Consider the following 14,958-nt stretch of genomic DNA (forward strand, 5'->3'; position numbering starts at 1 on the left):
AGTGATAGACTTATTTTGAATTTCCTTTGCACAAAATGTATGACTGATAGTTATTACGATTAGTTAACTTAAGAAAAAATAGTTACCATAAGGATTTTTAGCAAGTATTGAAGCATCTGATTCTAATGGTTCGGATTCTCCTTCCTCATTTAATGCTTTCACTCTGAAGTTATATTTTCTATTAGGTTCTAGACCGTTTATTTTGTGTTCAGTTTTTGTTGGATCAACGAATCCTGCAGGTACCCATTTTCCTGTTGTGGTATCCATTTTTTCAACTAAATACCCAGTAATGGGCAATCCACCGTCATCTTTTGGCTTATTCCAATGTAGTGTACAACCTTCTTTATGTACGTCATTGACTTCAAGTGGCCCAACTGGAGGTCCAGGTTTATCTAAGAAAATCGAAAAGATCAATTTTTGATTATTAGTTGTAAATGTATAGATTGATAATAATAATAATATGTAGTTATAAAAAAATACCAATATTATTATTATTATTATTTATTCAAAACTTAAGTGTAATAGTTTTTGTTTAAATTAAGTAAATAATCATAAGAAATATTTAAAACTAAATTACCTAAAATAATGACTTCTACAGTAGCTTCGTCAAAACCGGAAGCATTCTCTGCTCGTAAACTATAGACTCCTGTATTTTTTCTAGTATTTTCAGATAAATTTAGTTTTGTATTATAATCTTCATTTTCAATTTTTACTGAACGTCCATTTATCAATGGTTTACTACCAAAGGACCATGTCATGGTTGGTGGAGGTTCACCACGTACGTCTACGTCAAACTTCACAACTTGACCTACTCTTACAACAACCTTTTGTAATTTTTCACGGTTGATCAGTGGTTTTACTGTAATGATAATAATTAAAAACTAATGGTTATTATAAGCTCTCAAATAGTATGTTATATACCAAAACTGATTAGTTTGGTAAACAGTTTTCGTATGTCGTATACATATATTATTTAAATGAAGATATATTTTTATTATTTGATAAGAAAATACTTACAGTTCTTAGCTTTAGCAGTATGCATTTTAGTTGCATCGCTTGGTTCAGAAGGCCCTGCTTTATTTACAGCACGTACTCTAAACTGATACTGGTTTCCTTCTTTGAGATTTTTTACAGTAGCTTGACAAGCCGGTGTCTAAAATTAATATCATGATTAAAAATCGTCTTGATAAATGTACATTTATAATTATTATTTTCTACGCACTTTTGTAGTCAAAATTTCTTCCCACACAGTAGAAAGTTTTTCTTTTTTCTCAATAATATAGCCAGTTATTGGTGCTCCACCGTCGTGTTTTGGTTCTGTCCACGATAAGTCTACCTTATCGACATCCCAGTCAGTAATTTTTGGTGTTCCAGGTTTACCGGGGTTTTCTATATAAAAAATATATTTCTGATAATTTAGTCTAATTATTATTATTTTTATTTTTTTTGTGACTTTTTCTTTTACTTACCATATGGATTCTTGGAAACAATACTACCATCGCTTTCCAATGCATCAGATTCGCCTTCCTCGTTTAAAGCTTTTACCCTAAATGTATACTCATGACCTTCTTGCAAACCTTTAATATCCATTTCTGGCTCTTGTGTGCGACCAACTGGAATCCAGCGTCCAGTTTGAGCATCCATTTTTTCAACCACGTATGCCGTTACAGGTTTTCCACCATCGTCCTTTGGCTTGTCCCATTTGACTTTAGCCCCACTGCTTGTAACGTCTTTTACTTTAAGAGGACCTTGAGGTCTTGTTGGAGGACCTATTGTAAACGATAAAATAAATGATGATTAACATATCGTACTCAGACAATATTTTTTAATGAGTTTGTACATACATAGAACGGTCACTTCAACAGTAGCTTCGTCCTTGCCAAATTCGTTTTCAGCAATAATTTTATACAAACCGGAATCTTTACGTCCCGTATCTGACAAAGTAATTTTTGTGTTGTATGGTACATTTACGATTTGAACATTGCCTTCCGATATGACCTAGTTTTTGAAAATAATAGTTATATGTTATATTAAAATTAATTTTTTTTAAATATTATGAGTTTGTTTAGTGCTGGATAGACTGGTCTTCATCAAAGATTACCTGTGTTTATTATTATACTGAAATAAGCATCATTAATCAAATTCTACTTAGCAACTTTTTATCTAATAAATGCAACTATTTATAAACTACAATAATCTAATGTGTATACAAACAAATATAATGTGATTTAAAATAAATATGTACGCACGCCAATCAAAACTACTGTACAAAACACAATAATACTTAAACATGTTTATAAATTAAATTCAAATCTACAACTCTAAATCATCAAATAATATCTTTAAATTCCTCTATAATTTATGATAGTCTACTCAGTTGTGATATTAGAATAACAATAACTACTTTGGTGTAATAAGAAAATCGCAACTATCACTACAATAATAACTACAATGAATCTCAATTCTACTAAACGATTTCTACATAATATATACGTAGTAATCGTTTTTCATTTTACTCACATCTCTTATAAGTTCATCAGTCTGAAATGTAAAATTTGTAAAATTTAAGTTTATTTTTAAGACATAATAGAAAGAAATTATAAAATTATAAAATTTAAATAACTTGAATTCTAGTAACAAAATACCTAATAAAAACTATTTAATTAAAGCTGTATGGGTAGGTATACAATTATACTATGCATACGCCATACATATATAATAACTAATAAGGGTGATATTATAATGATTCTCCAAGTATAGAAATAAATTAAAAGTATGGAATTCATACTGATAGACAACTTTAATAGTTATACGAATAATATAAATTATATTTATATCAGAAAATCTTTGTAATGAAATGAACAATTTACGAATGATTATTCTCTCAAATCCTCTAATGAATTAGAAAATATTAATTTAATTTTTACTTTTTATTGTGAGAAACAGTAATGAAAAGTTGAAATTTTTCAATTAGTCAAAATATTAAAATGTAAAAGAATACTACATTTTACTATGTTAATTGTTACATACCCATGAAATTGTTTAATTATAAAACATTTTTTTACTTAATCATTTTAAATTTATAATTTAAAAAAAAATGAATAGAATAATTAATTATATATGATATTTATAATTTATATACCAAGTATAGTTTAGTATATTATACTTAAGTAAATTTATTTATCAATTATGTAATAATTTAATATCCACATCATCATGTAGGTATGTAAAAATAATATAAGTACAATATAGGATAGGTAGGTGCTAATTATTAGGTAGGTACACAGTTTTAAATAATTTACTCAGATACAAAATATATTTTTTCTGGGTTTTCTTGGATTTTTGAACTACGGATTACTATTAATAAAACTTGCAATTTGATAATAATATTTAATTTATAATATAAATAGATATTTTAAATGAATAATCATCATACAAACCTCTTTGTTAACAAGCTGCCACTTGACAGTAGGTGCTGGTTCACCTTTAATGTTGACATCATATTTTACTGTCTTTCCGCCTCTAACTACAATACTTTTTAAATTGGTACGATCAATCCTTGGTTTCACTAAAAATAATTAATTAATGAATATGGTGACTCAGTTATGTAATATACGTGCGTATAATTTAACGTACATGATTTATGTTTAACAATATGAATTTTCGTAGGTTCCGATGCAGGTGACGGTCCAGCTTTATTCACAGCAGTAATTCGGAACTGGAGTTCTGATTTTTCTTTTAACTCTGGTACTTTGGCTTTTAACTCAGTAGCTGGGACTTCAATAGCAAACTCCCATTCTTGACTGAACCTATTTAGGTAATAGATATTATAATGATTAATGAATTTGCAAACCATCAATAAAGACGTTTACTGACGTTTAATGTTTTGAAGTTGTGTAAATCATAAACAATTATTTGAAAATGGCTCAAAATTAAATTTTAAAAGTCACCTAGTCGCGCGTAAGTCACTATAGTGCACACAAGACTTAGTTATTGTAATTTAAGTTCTAACCTACATAATATTTAGTACATTTTTTGAAATTTTAAATTTTGTAAAATTCTTTTACTTCATACACTTTTAAAATAATGTTCTACTTGATTTTCACTTTTATACCATTTTTAATAGGTACCAATTAGATTCAATTTACTAGAAAAAATCATTCTTAAATTATTTGAAACTCTAAGCAATTTTTTTACGAGCATATTTAAAAAAAAAAAAAACCGAAAATCATTTTAAAACTTATATTTTCATCTTTATGCTTAAAAAGTAAAAGATTAAAACCAATAGAATTTTAATAAAAATGATGTTATTTCCGACATTGTAGTTTTCTTCAATCTTAAATTTTAGGTCAAGTTTGATGATTTTAAAACAGTTATTCGCAGGATTTATAGTAGACTACCATTTAAAAAAAGACTGAAGAAATGTGCAAATTTTATTTATGTATTATATTAATAATATTTATAATCTATACATGCTTTATTTTTTTTTAGTGCTTATTGTTTTTGTTCATTTTCTAGTTGTTAAGGCTATACAATTTAATAAGGTATAAAACTTCTTAGTTTAGGTCTTTATTTTAAGAAAAATGTGTAGAATTTATTATAATGTGTTATGAATGTGTAATTATTAACTATTTTACATAATTATAATGTTGTTATATTTTTAAATAAATGTTATAAAAATAAATAAAATTATAAAATGTTTCAAGCCAAAGACAATGTCTGGCTGTTTATTCTATCTAGAATATTTTGAAGGATATGGTTATAGATATGTCATTTAGAAGGATTATTTTTTATTTATTATGCTGCTTATCATTACTTAACTTTTATTTTATTTTTTTAAATATATAATGATAGATTATTGCAAAACGATGCAAAACTTATTTAAATTTGAACATCATAAATTTAAAAAAATGAACACACTGAGTAATAATTGAGCATTTGCATGTTTTACTTAAATAATGAAGCATACATAATAGATTACAACAATATTTATAATAGTAGATAAATACCTGTCTTTTTTTTCTATGAAATATTTTTCAATAGGAGCACCACCATCTTTTTCCGGAGCAGTCCATTTCAAAGTAACACTTTGGTTGTCGTAATCAATAATTTCAGGAGTATTAGGCTTTGATGGTTCATCTAAGAAAACATTTAAACATTTATTAAATAATATAATACCTACCATGACGTTTTTTGTATGTCTTACCAAATGGATTTTTGGCAATTATGGATTTGGTCGTTGTGAGAGGTTCAGAATCTCCTTCTTTATTTACAGCTGTCACTCGGAACTTATACTCATTACCCGGTTCCAAGTTAGATATTTCAACTTCAGGTTCTTTGGAACTATCTTTAGCTGGCACTTTACATACTCTCACCCATTTTCCTGTAGCTACATCCATTTTTTCTACTTCATATTCCGTGATTGGACACCCACCGTCATCTTCCGGTTTCTTCCATTTTAGTTTACAAGTCTTTTTGGTGATATCGGTTACTTCAAGTGGCCCTTTTGGTGAGTCAGGTTTACCCAAAACCGTAAACTCAAGAGTCGCTTCATCTTTACCAGAAGTATTTTCAGCTACTAGCGTATAAACGCCTGTATCTTTACGAATGGCGCCAGTTATTGTCAATGTTGTTTGATAATCGACGTTTTCGATTTTTATTCTGTCATTATTAACCACTGTTTGGTTCTTCAATATCCACGTAAGTGTTGGCGCTGGTTCTCCAGACACATCAACAACCCACTTTTGATTTCTACCTGCTTTGACTGTAATGTTTTTCATACCTTCTTTGTCAATTCTTGGTTTTACTAAAAATAATCAAAATAAATAACTATATGAATTATCCAAATTTTAATAACCAATTAATACACCACTACTTACAGTTTCTGTGCTTGCAAACGTGTGAATTTGTAGGTTTACTCGGAGCACCCACTCCAGCTTTATTCACAGCTTTTACTCGGAACTCGTAAACCATTTTTTCTTTTAAACCTTCTACCTTAACTTCAGGACTATTATCGAGTGTTTTTGTCACTTCAGTCCAATCCAATGTAAACTTATCTTTCATTTCGACTATATAGTGTGTTATTGGTCTTCCGCCGTCAGATTCTGGCTTTTTCCATTTTAAGGTAACACTCTTATTGTCATAATCAATGATTTCTGGTTTTCCTGGTTCACCTGGTTCATCTGCATCATAAAAATACAGTTATTATTTGTCTTAAAATTAAATTACACGTATTATACCGTATGGATTTTTAGCTAAAATTTCCTCAGTTGTCTCTAGCGGTTCTGATTCTCCTTCTTTATTAACAGCCTTAACTCGTATCTTATATTTCTTTTTTGGAGTTAAATTAGTAAGCGTAAACGCTTCTTTTGATGGACCAGTCTAAAAATGTTATTAGTGATAATAATATGATAACTTGAATTAGAATAAATATAAATATTTATGTATATTTTTATTTTTATTTTACCTCGCCAGCCGCAACCCAACGACCAGAGTCCATGTCCATTTTTTCTACAATATAACCAGTTATTTCTGAACCACCATTATCTTGTGGTTTTTTCCAAGACACGGTTATATGATCAGCTCTTACTTCTTCAGCTTTTAAAGGTCCAGTAGGTTTGAATGGTTTGTCTAAAACAAAAAAAGAATTATTTTGTATTCGTCTAAATTTATTACTATATAATAATTATAATGCTTTACCTAGAACAATCACTTCAGCATCTTTTTCGGCAGTTCCAGAACTATTTTTTAGTATTAAAGTATATTTTCCACTGTCGATCCTTGTAGCTCTTCGAATTGTCAATAATGTATTACGTTCATATTTATCAATAGTGATTCTTAAAAATGTACACATAATATTATATAGCTTTTATGTTATTATACATAAATTATGCTATTAAAAATAATTTGAATTTTTTTTAAAATACAATAATTAATTTTTTACCTATCACCATCATGTTGGATTTCAGTTTCATTTATTTTCCAAATAACCTCAGGTTCTGGTTCACCTCCATATTTTATATCGTATTTAATGACTTGTCCTTTTTTAACAATTATATTTTTCAAATCATCTCCGATAATCCATGGTTTAACTGTAAAAATTAATTTAAGTTATTTATAATATATTCATAATTTATAGTTTAAAAATGTTTACCGAATCTTGATTTGGCAATAATTGGTTTTGTTGCTTCACTAGGTTCACCCGGACCAGCTTTATTTATTGCTCGTACTCGGAATTCGTACTGGGTTCCTTCTTTTAAACCATCTATTGTAGCCGAAGTAATATCTCCTTCAAATATTTTACCTTTTACCCAATCTTTTCCGAACTTTTCCTATAAAATTAAAACCAATGAGGTACATTTAAATTTAATTTATACATAAATTAAGATTTCAAAATATTACTTTGTACTCAATAATATATCCTGTAATCGGAGCTCCTCCGTCATTTTCAGGTTTGGTCCATTTCAAATCAGCATGGTCTTTATCCCAGTCAACTATTTCTACATCATTTGGTTTACTGGGCTCGTCTAAATTACAAATAATATTAAATACCTACATGGAATCAGAATATTTGATTTAAGTTTAGTGATCATACCCCATGGATCCTTTGCTAAAACTGTTTTGGCCAGAGGTGTAGGTTCAGACGCTCCAATTTTTGATACAGCTTTTACGCGGAACTTATATTCTTTTTTTGTAGTTAAATCTGTTACATCCAAAAATAAAGGAGAATCTGCTTTTACTTCTCCAACATTCTGCCATCCACCTTGTAACCGAAACAAATAAAAAAGACGAGTAAATTAAATTAACATAATAATTATCTTAATTTTACAAAATATAAAACATACCTTTTACGGTTAAATCTTGTCTTTCAATAATGTAATGAAGTATAGGTGATCCTCCGTTGTCTTCCGAAGGTTCCCATTTAATTTTACAACTGGTTTTGAAAATATCAGATACTTCCAAATTTTGTGGTGGTGTCGGAACATCTGAAATCCCATTAACAAAAATCTATAGGTATCGCAAAGAAAAAAATGTAATTTATAAAATTTAGGGATACAATTTTGATTATTATTTGAGACAAGTTCTTATAACTTAAAAATAACAGGATTAAAATTATATAAAAGTATATTGTAAACCTTAAATAAAATCTAATAGAATACAATATATTTGTAGCTGTTTATATTATTTTGTGGATTATAAATATTGGATATGTATAGGTACATTTTATGTATATTATATATGTATTTTAAGCATTTATTTATTAATATTTTGATATTATTTTTTTGGATGACATCAAATTAAAAAATTACCTTGCATGTTGATATGAACATCCTTGATGTCTTCTCCTTGGTCATTTTTCAATTTAATTTGATAATTTCCAGTAAGAGCGTGCGCTGGTTTTTTCATATTAAATATAATTTTATCATCGTGAACAATTGCCTCTACATCTTTCGCAGTTAATGGCTTGCCATCTTTCAAAATTTTTGCATCAATGACTGATTGTCGCGTTCCATTCACTAATAACAAAAAAAAATTGATATTAATTCAATTTATATATTATATTATTATATTGAAAATTACATTACCTTTATAAGGAACTTCAAAACTGATTGGACGTGATACAGGCCCTTCTACATTCTCATCAAACATAATTACTGGCTTTTCTTCTCCTTTCTTTACCTCCAATAGGCAAATAGAAGTGAGTTCATTTGATTTACAAGTAATTGTACCAGCGTCTTTCAGTTCCAATTTATTAAATATTAATTGATGTTTACCGCCACCCAAATTTTTGATTTCAATTCTATAAATATTAACTGTGAATTAAACTGTTTTTTTTAAGTTTTTATTTTTAATATATACCTTTCTGAGGATGTAATTGGTTGATCATCGAAAAACCATTCAGTAGGAGCTGTTTGATCCTGTAACTCTACTTCCAACACAACTTTTTCTCTTTCAATTCCAACAGTATCCTTAAGTTTTTTGTTAAATTTATTTAGATCTTAAAAAAAAAAGAAAAAGAAAATTAATAATAATTTTCATCAGATTAAATATTATATTAAACATTTCAAAATACTTATATAAATACAAAATAGAAACAATTATTTAGAAGTATTCAATGTTTTTCATTTAAATGTAAAATTTTCTTAACACATTTATTAGTCACTTTTTAATTAAAAATAAATAATTAACTTGAACAAAGTAATTTAACTTAGTCTAAATAGGTATTTACTCACATTTTATTATTAGTTCCGCTTCAGTTTTATCAGCATTTGTTGTACAAGAAAATAGACCACCATCAGTAACTTTAGCGTCGTTAATTATCAGTTTTCTTTTCCTACCTTCTTTTACAATTCGAATTCTGAAATAGTACATACAAACATAAACAATCAAATTAAATTACAAATAACATACAATTAACAGATTATACCTCTTATCAGCTTTAAGCTCTTGTCCATTTTTAGACCACTTAACATCACCTGTCGCGTCATCTAATTCGCATATTAATGTTACAGTATCTTTTTCAACCATTTGTTGATGTTTCAATACTTTTACGAACTTATATGGATATTCTAAATATAAATATTATTATAACATTTTTAAAATTATTGTTGAACATTTTTTTTTATTACGTACCAACTATTTTAAGAGTTGATGATGTTTTTTCATCTTGCTTTTCAATTCGACAATAATATTTTCCACTATCATTCAACTCACAATTTTTTATTGTTAACCGACAAATTCCACTCATATCTTTTGATATACCGTATTTATCACCATCAGCTAATTTAGTTTTTTCTTTATACCAGCCAATAATAGCCATACTACTACTAACTGTACATTCCATGCTGGTTTCGTGTTTTGTAAAACCATCCGTGGTAGATTCAAGTGGTCTCAAAAACGTATAAACTGGTGCTGGTTCTATAAATAATATAATAAATATTTTTAACTATTTAAATAGTGTAAACATAAATATTTAAGAAAACAAAACATGATTTTGGATCTGTTTGTCTAACGGGTACATAAATAGGTGCTAATTGACAACATAGTTTTAATTTCATATTCTAAAGCATAATATTTTTCTGAGTATTTTGATATATAAAAATCGAATTTAGTGCGAGTAGTTTATGAGTTATACGTATTTAAATTTAGACAAGCGGAGTAGTGGACAAACATTTTGCGTGGTAACCCTGTACCACTCCACTCCGCGCATCAAACTTTAAATACTTATAAGTTATAAGTTATAACTCATAAACTACTCGCCTTAAATTCTATTTTTATGTATCAAAATACTCAGAAAATTTTTCTGCTTTGGAGTATAAAATTGAAAATCTTTGTTTTCATTCAAAAAAGTAAAAAACTTAAAAAAAATATAATGATAAAAAATATTCAAAACTATAATTTATTAATAAAAAGGTTGTTTTTTAACAACTTGAAACTATGTAAAAAATTTTTTTCAAAAACATGAATACTTTTTGAAATAATGAGTGTTTCATGACAAAAAAAATCACCCTTATGTATGTATAACAGACATAATAGATACGTAATAAGTGAGAATTCTATGAAATAAAAAGTCAATTTGATAACTATTTAGAAATTAAAATAAATTTAAAACTTAATACATATGTGTATGGATTTTTTCATGATTAAAAAACATAACATTTATACCTTCAACATTAAGATAAGCTGTTGAACTAACGCCTCCTATTTCAATTGTATATTTTCCAGTATCTTCTACTTTTGGTGCCATTATAATCAATTGATACACATCACCTTCGCTTTTGAATTTGTACTTAGATCCGGTAAATAATTCCTGGTAAATAAAAATGTTCATAAAAACTCCACTATTATCATTATACAGTCATTTTAATATCTCCAGTAGAATACAAAAATGTTTATTTATTGCTCACACATAATATAGCGTAATTTATATGAGTGAAGATTTCATCATGTATTCATGTATACCTAATTTATTAAGTCAATTAAATAATAAGAAACAACATAGGTTAAGATATTTGATTGAACATAAGCTGTTGTCATTGGTTTTATAACAATTTAGTTATATGAATAGAAATCATTTTTTACTTATGAGATTTTAAAAATACTTCCAATAGGTCTCAGAATTTCACAGGACGACATATAATATCTATTATCTATCAATTTTCCGTAGTTTGAAGTGCTATTTAATTAATAGCACTTGTAATTGTATAAGTGTCTTTTTTAAAAAAATTTTATTGATAATAAGAATTTTTATTTATAAGAACTCCGTATACTAGATACAAAGCATAGCTCAGTTCGTATACGTATCAGCTATTGTTAATATATTCTTAATGTAATAATTTATTTATTGTATCATATAATTGTAATTAATTTTGGCTGAAATAAATAAATAAAAAAATAAAAATTTAAAAATAATAAATTTTGATGTAATTAAATTTAAAATTAAATTGAAATTTCTATAAAATTATTATTATTAAAAACGTATTATATGTAAGTATACATTCATTTAATAATAAAAAAAAATATGATTTTAACTATTTAACTTTTTAAAGTTCATAGAATACGTATTTCGACATAGATGGGTCAGTACATAACAAGTTATTACTAATAATTGTTTTTGAGATCACAATTCTTTGAATAACTAATTACAATAATCTCTCATTCATCTCTCCTAAACTGTTGAATATTATATAAATGCAGTTCTTAGATTCTTGAATCGAATATTTTAAATAATTTTTATTATTGTAACTTACGTCTTTTCGAAGAAACCATTTAGGCTTAGAATTAGGTTTTGAAAATACTCCTTCAAATGTGACCTTTTTGTCTTTTCCTTCTTTCGCATATTGGTCAACTAATGGTTTCAAAAATGATTCTGGTTTCTGTAAATAATTAATAAGTCAAATAATATTTATGATAAATGAATCAAAAATGTTATTCACCTTTTCCACTTTTTTTAGTGCTGGTACAGGTATTTCTGTTTCTTTTAATTCTCCCCATTCTGGATCGTCTTTGTCTTTTCCCCATTTAGCATATTTTCTTTTCTTTAACATAGCTCTGAAGTCCATACCACTAGAATCTATTGTTTAAATTAATCATGAAAATTAGCTTCGGGTATATGCTATTTAATCTAATTAGAATTATTGTTTAATTACTTTTCTTGATATTTAGGTATAATATATGTACATTTTAATATTTTAAATAGAAATCATTAAATGTATTATAGATACACAATTCAACACAAGATATATTTATTTGTTTATGGTAATATATATGATATGCTTCAATAAATATATAATTAGACAGATAAAAAGTAATTTAAATTTAATCATAAAAACAATATAATAAAATTCAATGATATACATTACCTGACACGTATAGTTGCATTTCTGCTGTGTCTGACCCATGGATGTTGGTCACAACTACCTGGTACTTTCCTTCATCATTTGGCTTCACTTTACGCATACACAATGTAATAGTGTTTGTTTCTCCATCAGTAATGAATTTGAATCGTCCTCCTTCAATAAGCTCGGTTATTCCCTAAATTAATAATATTATTTTTTATATATTCTTAATGGAAACGATACCACATTAAATCGATCTTCTTGAATTTTGATTACAAAAGCATAAAATATTTTAATAATTATAATCTATGAGTGAGAGTTATTTAAAGTTTGCTTTTAAACTCGTATACGTTAATTTATTAAGTACCTATTATTGTTGTTTGATAATGGCGAATAAAATGTATCCTATCTTTAGTTAAGTGAAAATACTTTGTAAAATTTAGTTAATATTTATGTATAAAACAGAAGAATCTTTAATTTTTGTTAAAAACTAAAAATTGTGCTGCATAAATAATAATTTAACGACCTATATTAAACTAATTTTCTTATAATAGTCAAAATGAGAATAGTTATAAATTATGATTTAAAAAAAAAAAATATTTACTTTGAAAAATTTGAATGTAGGAGCTGGTGTGCCTTCGACTTGTATAGTTATATATCCAGTTTGATCTTCAATAGCTGAGTAACTTTCAGCAACATCAACAATGCTTGGTGGTCCGGGTGCACCAAAATCTTTTAGTGGTGTTGAGGGTTTATCAATTTTTTCTTCAAGTTCCGCTATGCTAGGTCTTCTCATTTCTGTGCTTGGTCGACGACGCTGTAAAGCCCAAGTTAAAAATTTAGAACAATGTATTTACAGAAATTATTATTATCATTTTTTTTTTTAGACGATTTTCACGTTCAACTCCCACTACATCCATTTCTCGGTATAGTTTAAACGCATCTTCAATGACTAACATTAAGCTGATAAAATAATAACTACAATGACTTAAAAAAAACTAATATAATTTGTATAATACTAATATGTACAATGTATATGGCTACTTATTTATATGCAAATGAACGATGTTAATATATTGTACTAACTAATTGATCAAAGCATGTAACAACAATTAATCCTTATGACTATAACTGTATAAAACGGAGTAGGTAGTTCAAACATTCTTAAATCTAAAGGGAATATATGTACATGGATAATATATTATGTTATAAAACATATTTGATGCAAAAAAAACTATCCGTATTAAAATATTTATAAATAACCATAATGTTATTAAAATATGAGTTTAGCTTTGAATATATTAAGAAATATCAAACAAATTATTTATGTTTCTACTATTGATATTTTAATTAAGTAAGTAACTATTTGAATGTTCATGATATTTAAAATTAAATCAAAATTAAAAGTTGAAGTGAAAGTAAAAGTAAAAAACAAGAATGCGTATTGCATGTTACAGTTTTAAAAACAAATAAAATAAATTATTTTTAAAACCATAAATAAATATTATTCTAGAAAACTAAATTAAAATATAAAAAAATAATAAATAATATTATGTTCAAATATATATATATACATTAGCTATTATGATACGAAAAATAAATTACTTATGTTAGTATTTATGTACAGTAATAGTTAAGAAAATTCATTCAGTATAGTTACAAAATTATTGAGGGGATATAAGGTATATAATAAAAATCAATAACAATGAGTTGAAATATTTCGAAATAAAATTGTTTCAATTAATACGATTTTGATTTAATCAGTTGAATTATCATCAAATAATACTAAGATTTAAAAATCTACACATAATACACTATTAAAACATCACTGTTAAATTATTCCTAGATACGTCTACGGCTAATTGTGATAAAAACTACTTAATTCTAAAATTTGAAAATTAACTATAGTCATCATCATCATTCATTACGCTTATACTTAATGGCTAATTCACTGCTACCATGACTCAAATCTGCCCTGATATAATATCTACCATTTTTTGTTTTATTCGAATTACTGCGATTGTGATAGAAGAGGACATTTTTTATTATATATTTATATAAATTTTGATTTATAAATCATCGTATCATATAGAAAAATCATATAATAACTACAGAAGTTCTTTTAAATGAAATTTAAAAAATAAATAAAATGTATAATAACTATTTAATTTTTATTACAAAACTACCTTAATACATTGAGTACCTAGGTATATAATCTGTAAATAAAATGTATAATTAACCAACAATGTATAATTCATATGTTAACATAGCTATTTATATATTATAATCTATAGTTTAATATGATAATTTTATACCTAATCTAGTCATGTTACAATGTGTTTTAAGTACCATTAAGACACTAAATGTCTAAATATCATAATACATAACCATATGACTTCACATTGGAATGTGGTTTGTTTTAACAGCTAAATAGTACCAATATTTTGTATATGCACACTTAAACTTGTTTTTTAGAATACCGTCCCATTTTTTCATAAGATATCAAATTTCCAATTTTCTTGAATTTAAATATGAATCATTAACTATGGTCATTAACCCAAAATTTACCAAATTATAAGCTTACAACTATTTCAAGTTTGAAAATAATTCAATTATTATA

General features: G+C 26.4%; 1 protein-coding gene across 16 annotated transcripts in view; it reads right to left on the reverse strand.

The window, feature by feature from the left end:
• LOC132923974 (twitchin) overlaps nt 1–14,958 on the reverse strand; it is an 81,098-nt gene that overhangs the window by 36,194 nt on the left and 29,946 nt on the right. For 11 of the 16 annotated variants that reach the window (XM_060988008.1, XM_060988009.1, XM_060988007.1 and 8 more), the window contains 31 exons: nt 12,943–13,155; nt 12,363–12,534; nt 11,937–12,073; nt 11,751–11,876; nt 10,666–10,810; nt 9,634–9,918; nt 9,428–9,569; nt 9,234–9,358; nt 8,860–8,998; nt 8,586–8,800; nt 8,310–8,516; nt 7,845–7,985; nt 7,595–7,762; nt 7,402–7,526; nt 7,154–7,331; nt 6,944–7,091; nt 6,700–6,836; nt 6,467–6,630; nt 6,240–6,381; nt 5,880–6,182; nt 5,207–5,806; nt 5,010–5,139; nt 3,637–3,809; nt 3,441–3,568; nt 2,521–2,541; nt 1,845–1,998; nt 1,470–1,769; nt 1,223–1,389; nt 1,018–1,153; nt 578–859; nt 87–392 (listed from right to left, as the gene is read on the reverse strand). In XM_060988008.1, coding sequence (XP_060843991.1) covers nt 87–392; nt 578–859; nt 1,018–1,153; nt 1,223–1,389; nt 1,470–1,769; nt 1,845–1,998; nt 2,521–2,541; nt 3,441–3,568; nt 3,637–3,809; nt 5,010–5,139; nt 5,207–5,806; nt 5,880–6,182; nt 6,240–6,381; nt 6,467–6,630; nt 6,700–6,836; nt 6,944–7,091; nt 7,154–7,331; nt 7,402–7,526; nt 7,595–7,762; nt 7,845–7,985; nt 8,310–8,516; nt 8,586–8,800; nt 8,860–8,998; nt 9,234–9,358; nt 9,428–9,569; nt 9,634–9,918; nt 10,666–10,810; nt 11,751–11,876; nt 11,937–12,073; nt 12,363–12,534; nt 12,943–13,155 — 5,809 coding nt within the window. The remainder of the gene's footprint in view (nt 1–86; nt 393–577; nt 860–1,017; nt 1,154–1,222; nt 1,390–1,469; nt 1,770–1,844; nt 1,999–2,520; nt 2,542–3,440; nt 3,569–3,636; nt 3,810–5,009; nt 5,140–5,206; nt 5,807–5,879; nt 6,183–6,239; nt 6,382–6,466; nt 6,631–6,699; nt 6,837–6,943; nt 7,092–7,153; nt 7,332–7,401; nt 7,527–7,594; nt 7,763–7,844; nt 7,986–8,309; nt 8,517–8,585; nt 8,801–8,859; nt 8,999–9,233; nt 9,359–9,427; nt 9,570–9,633; nt 9,919–10,665; nt 10,811–11,750; nt 11,877–11,936; nt 12,074–12,362; nt 12,535–12,942; nt 13,156–14,958) is intronic. The other 5 variants (XM_060988002.1, XM_060988001.1, XM_060987997.1 and 2 more) reach the window with 1 other exon arrangement.

This window comes from Rhopalosiphum padi, chromosome 3 (genome assembly GCF_020882245.1).
Source record: "Rhopalosiphum padi isolate XX-2018 chromosome 3, ASM2088224v1, whole genome shotgun sequence".
Classification (NCBI taxonomy): Eukaryota; Metazoa; Arthropoda; class Insecta; order Hemiptera; family Aphididae; genus Rhopalosiphum; species Rhopalosiphum padi.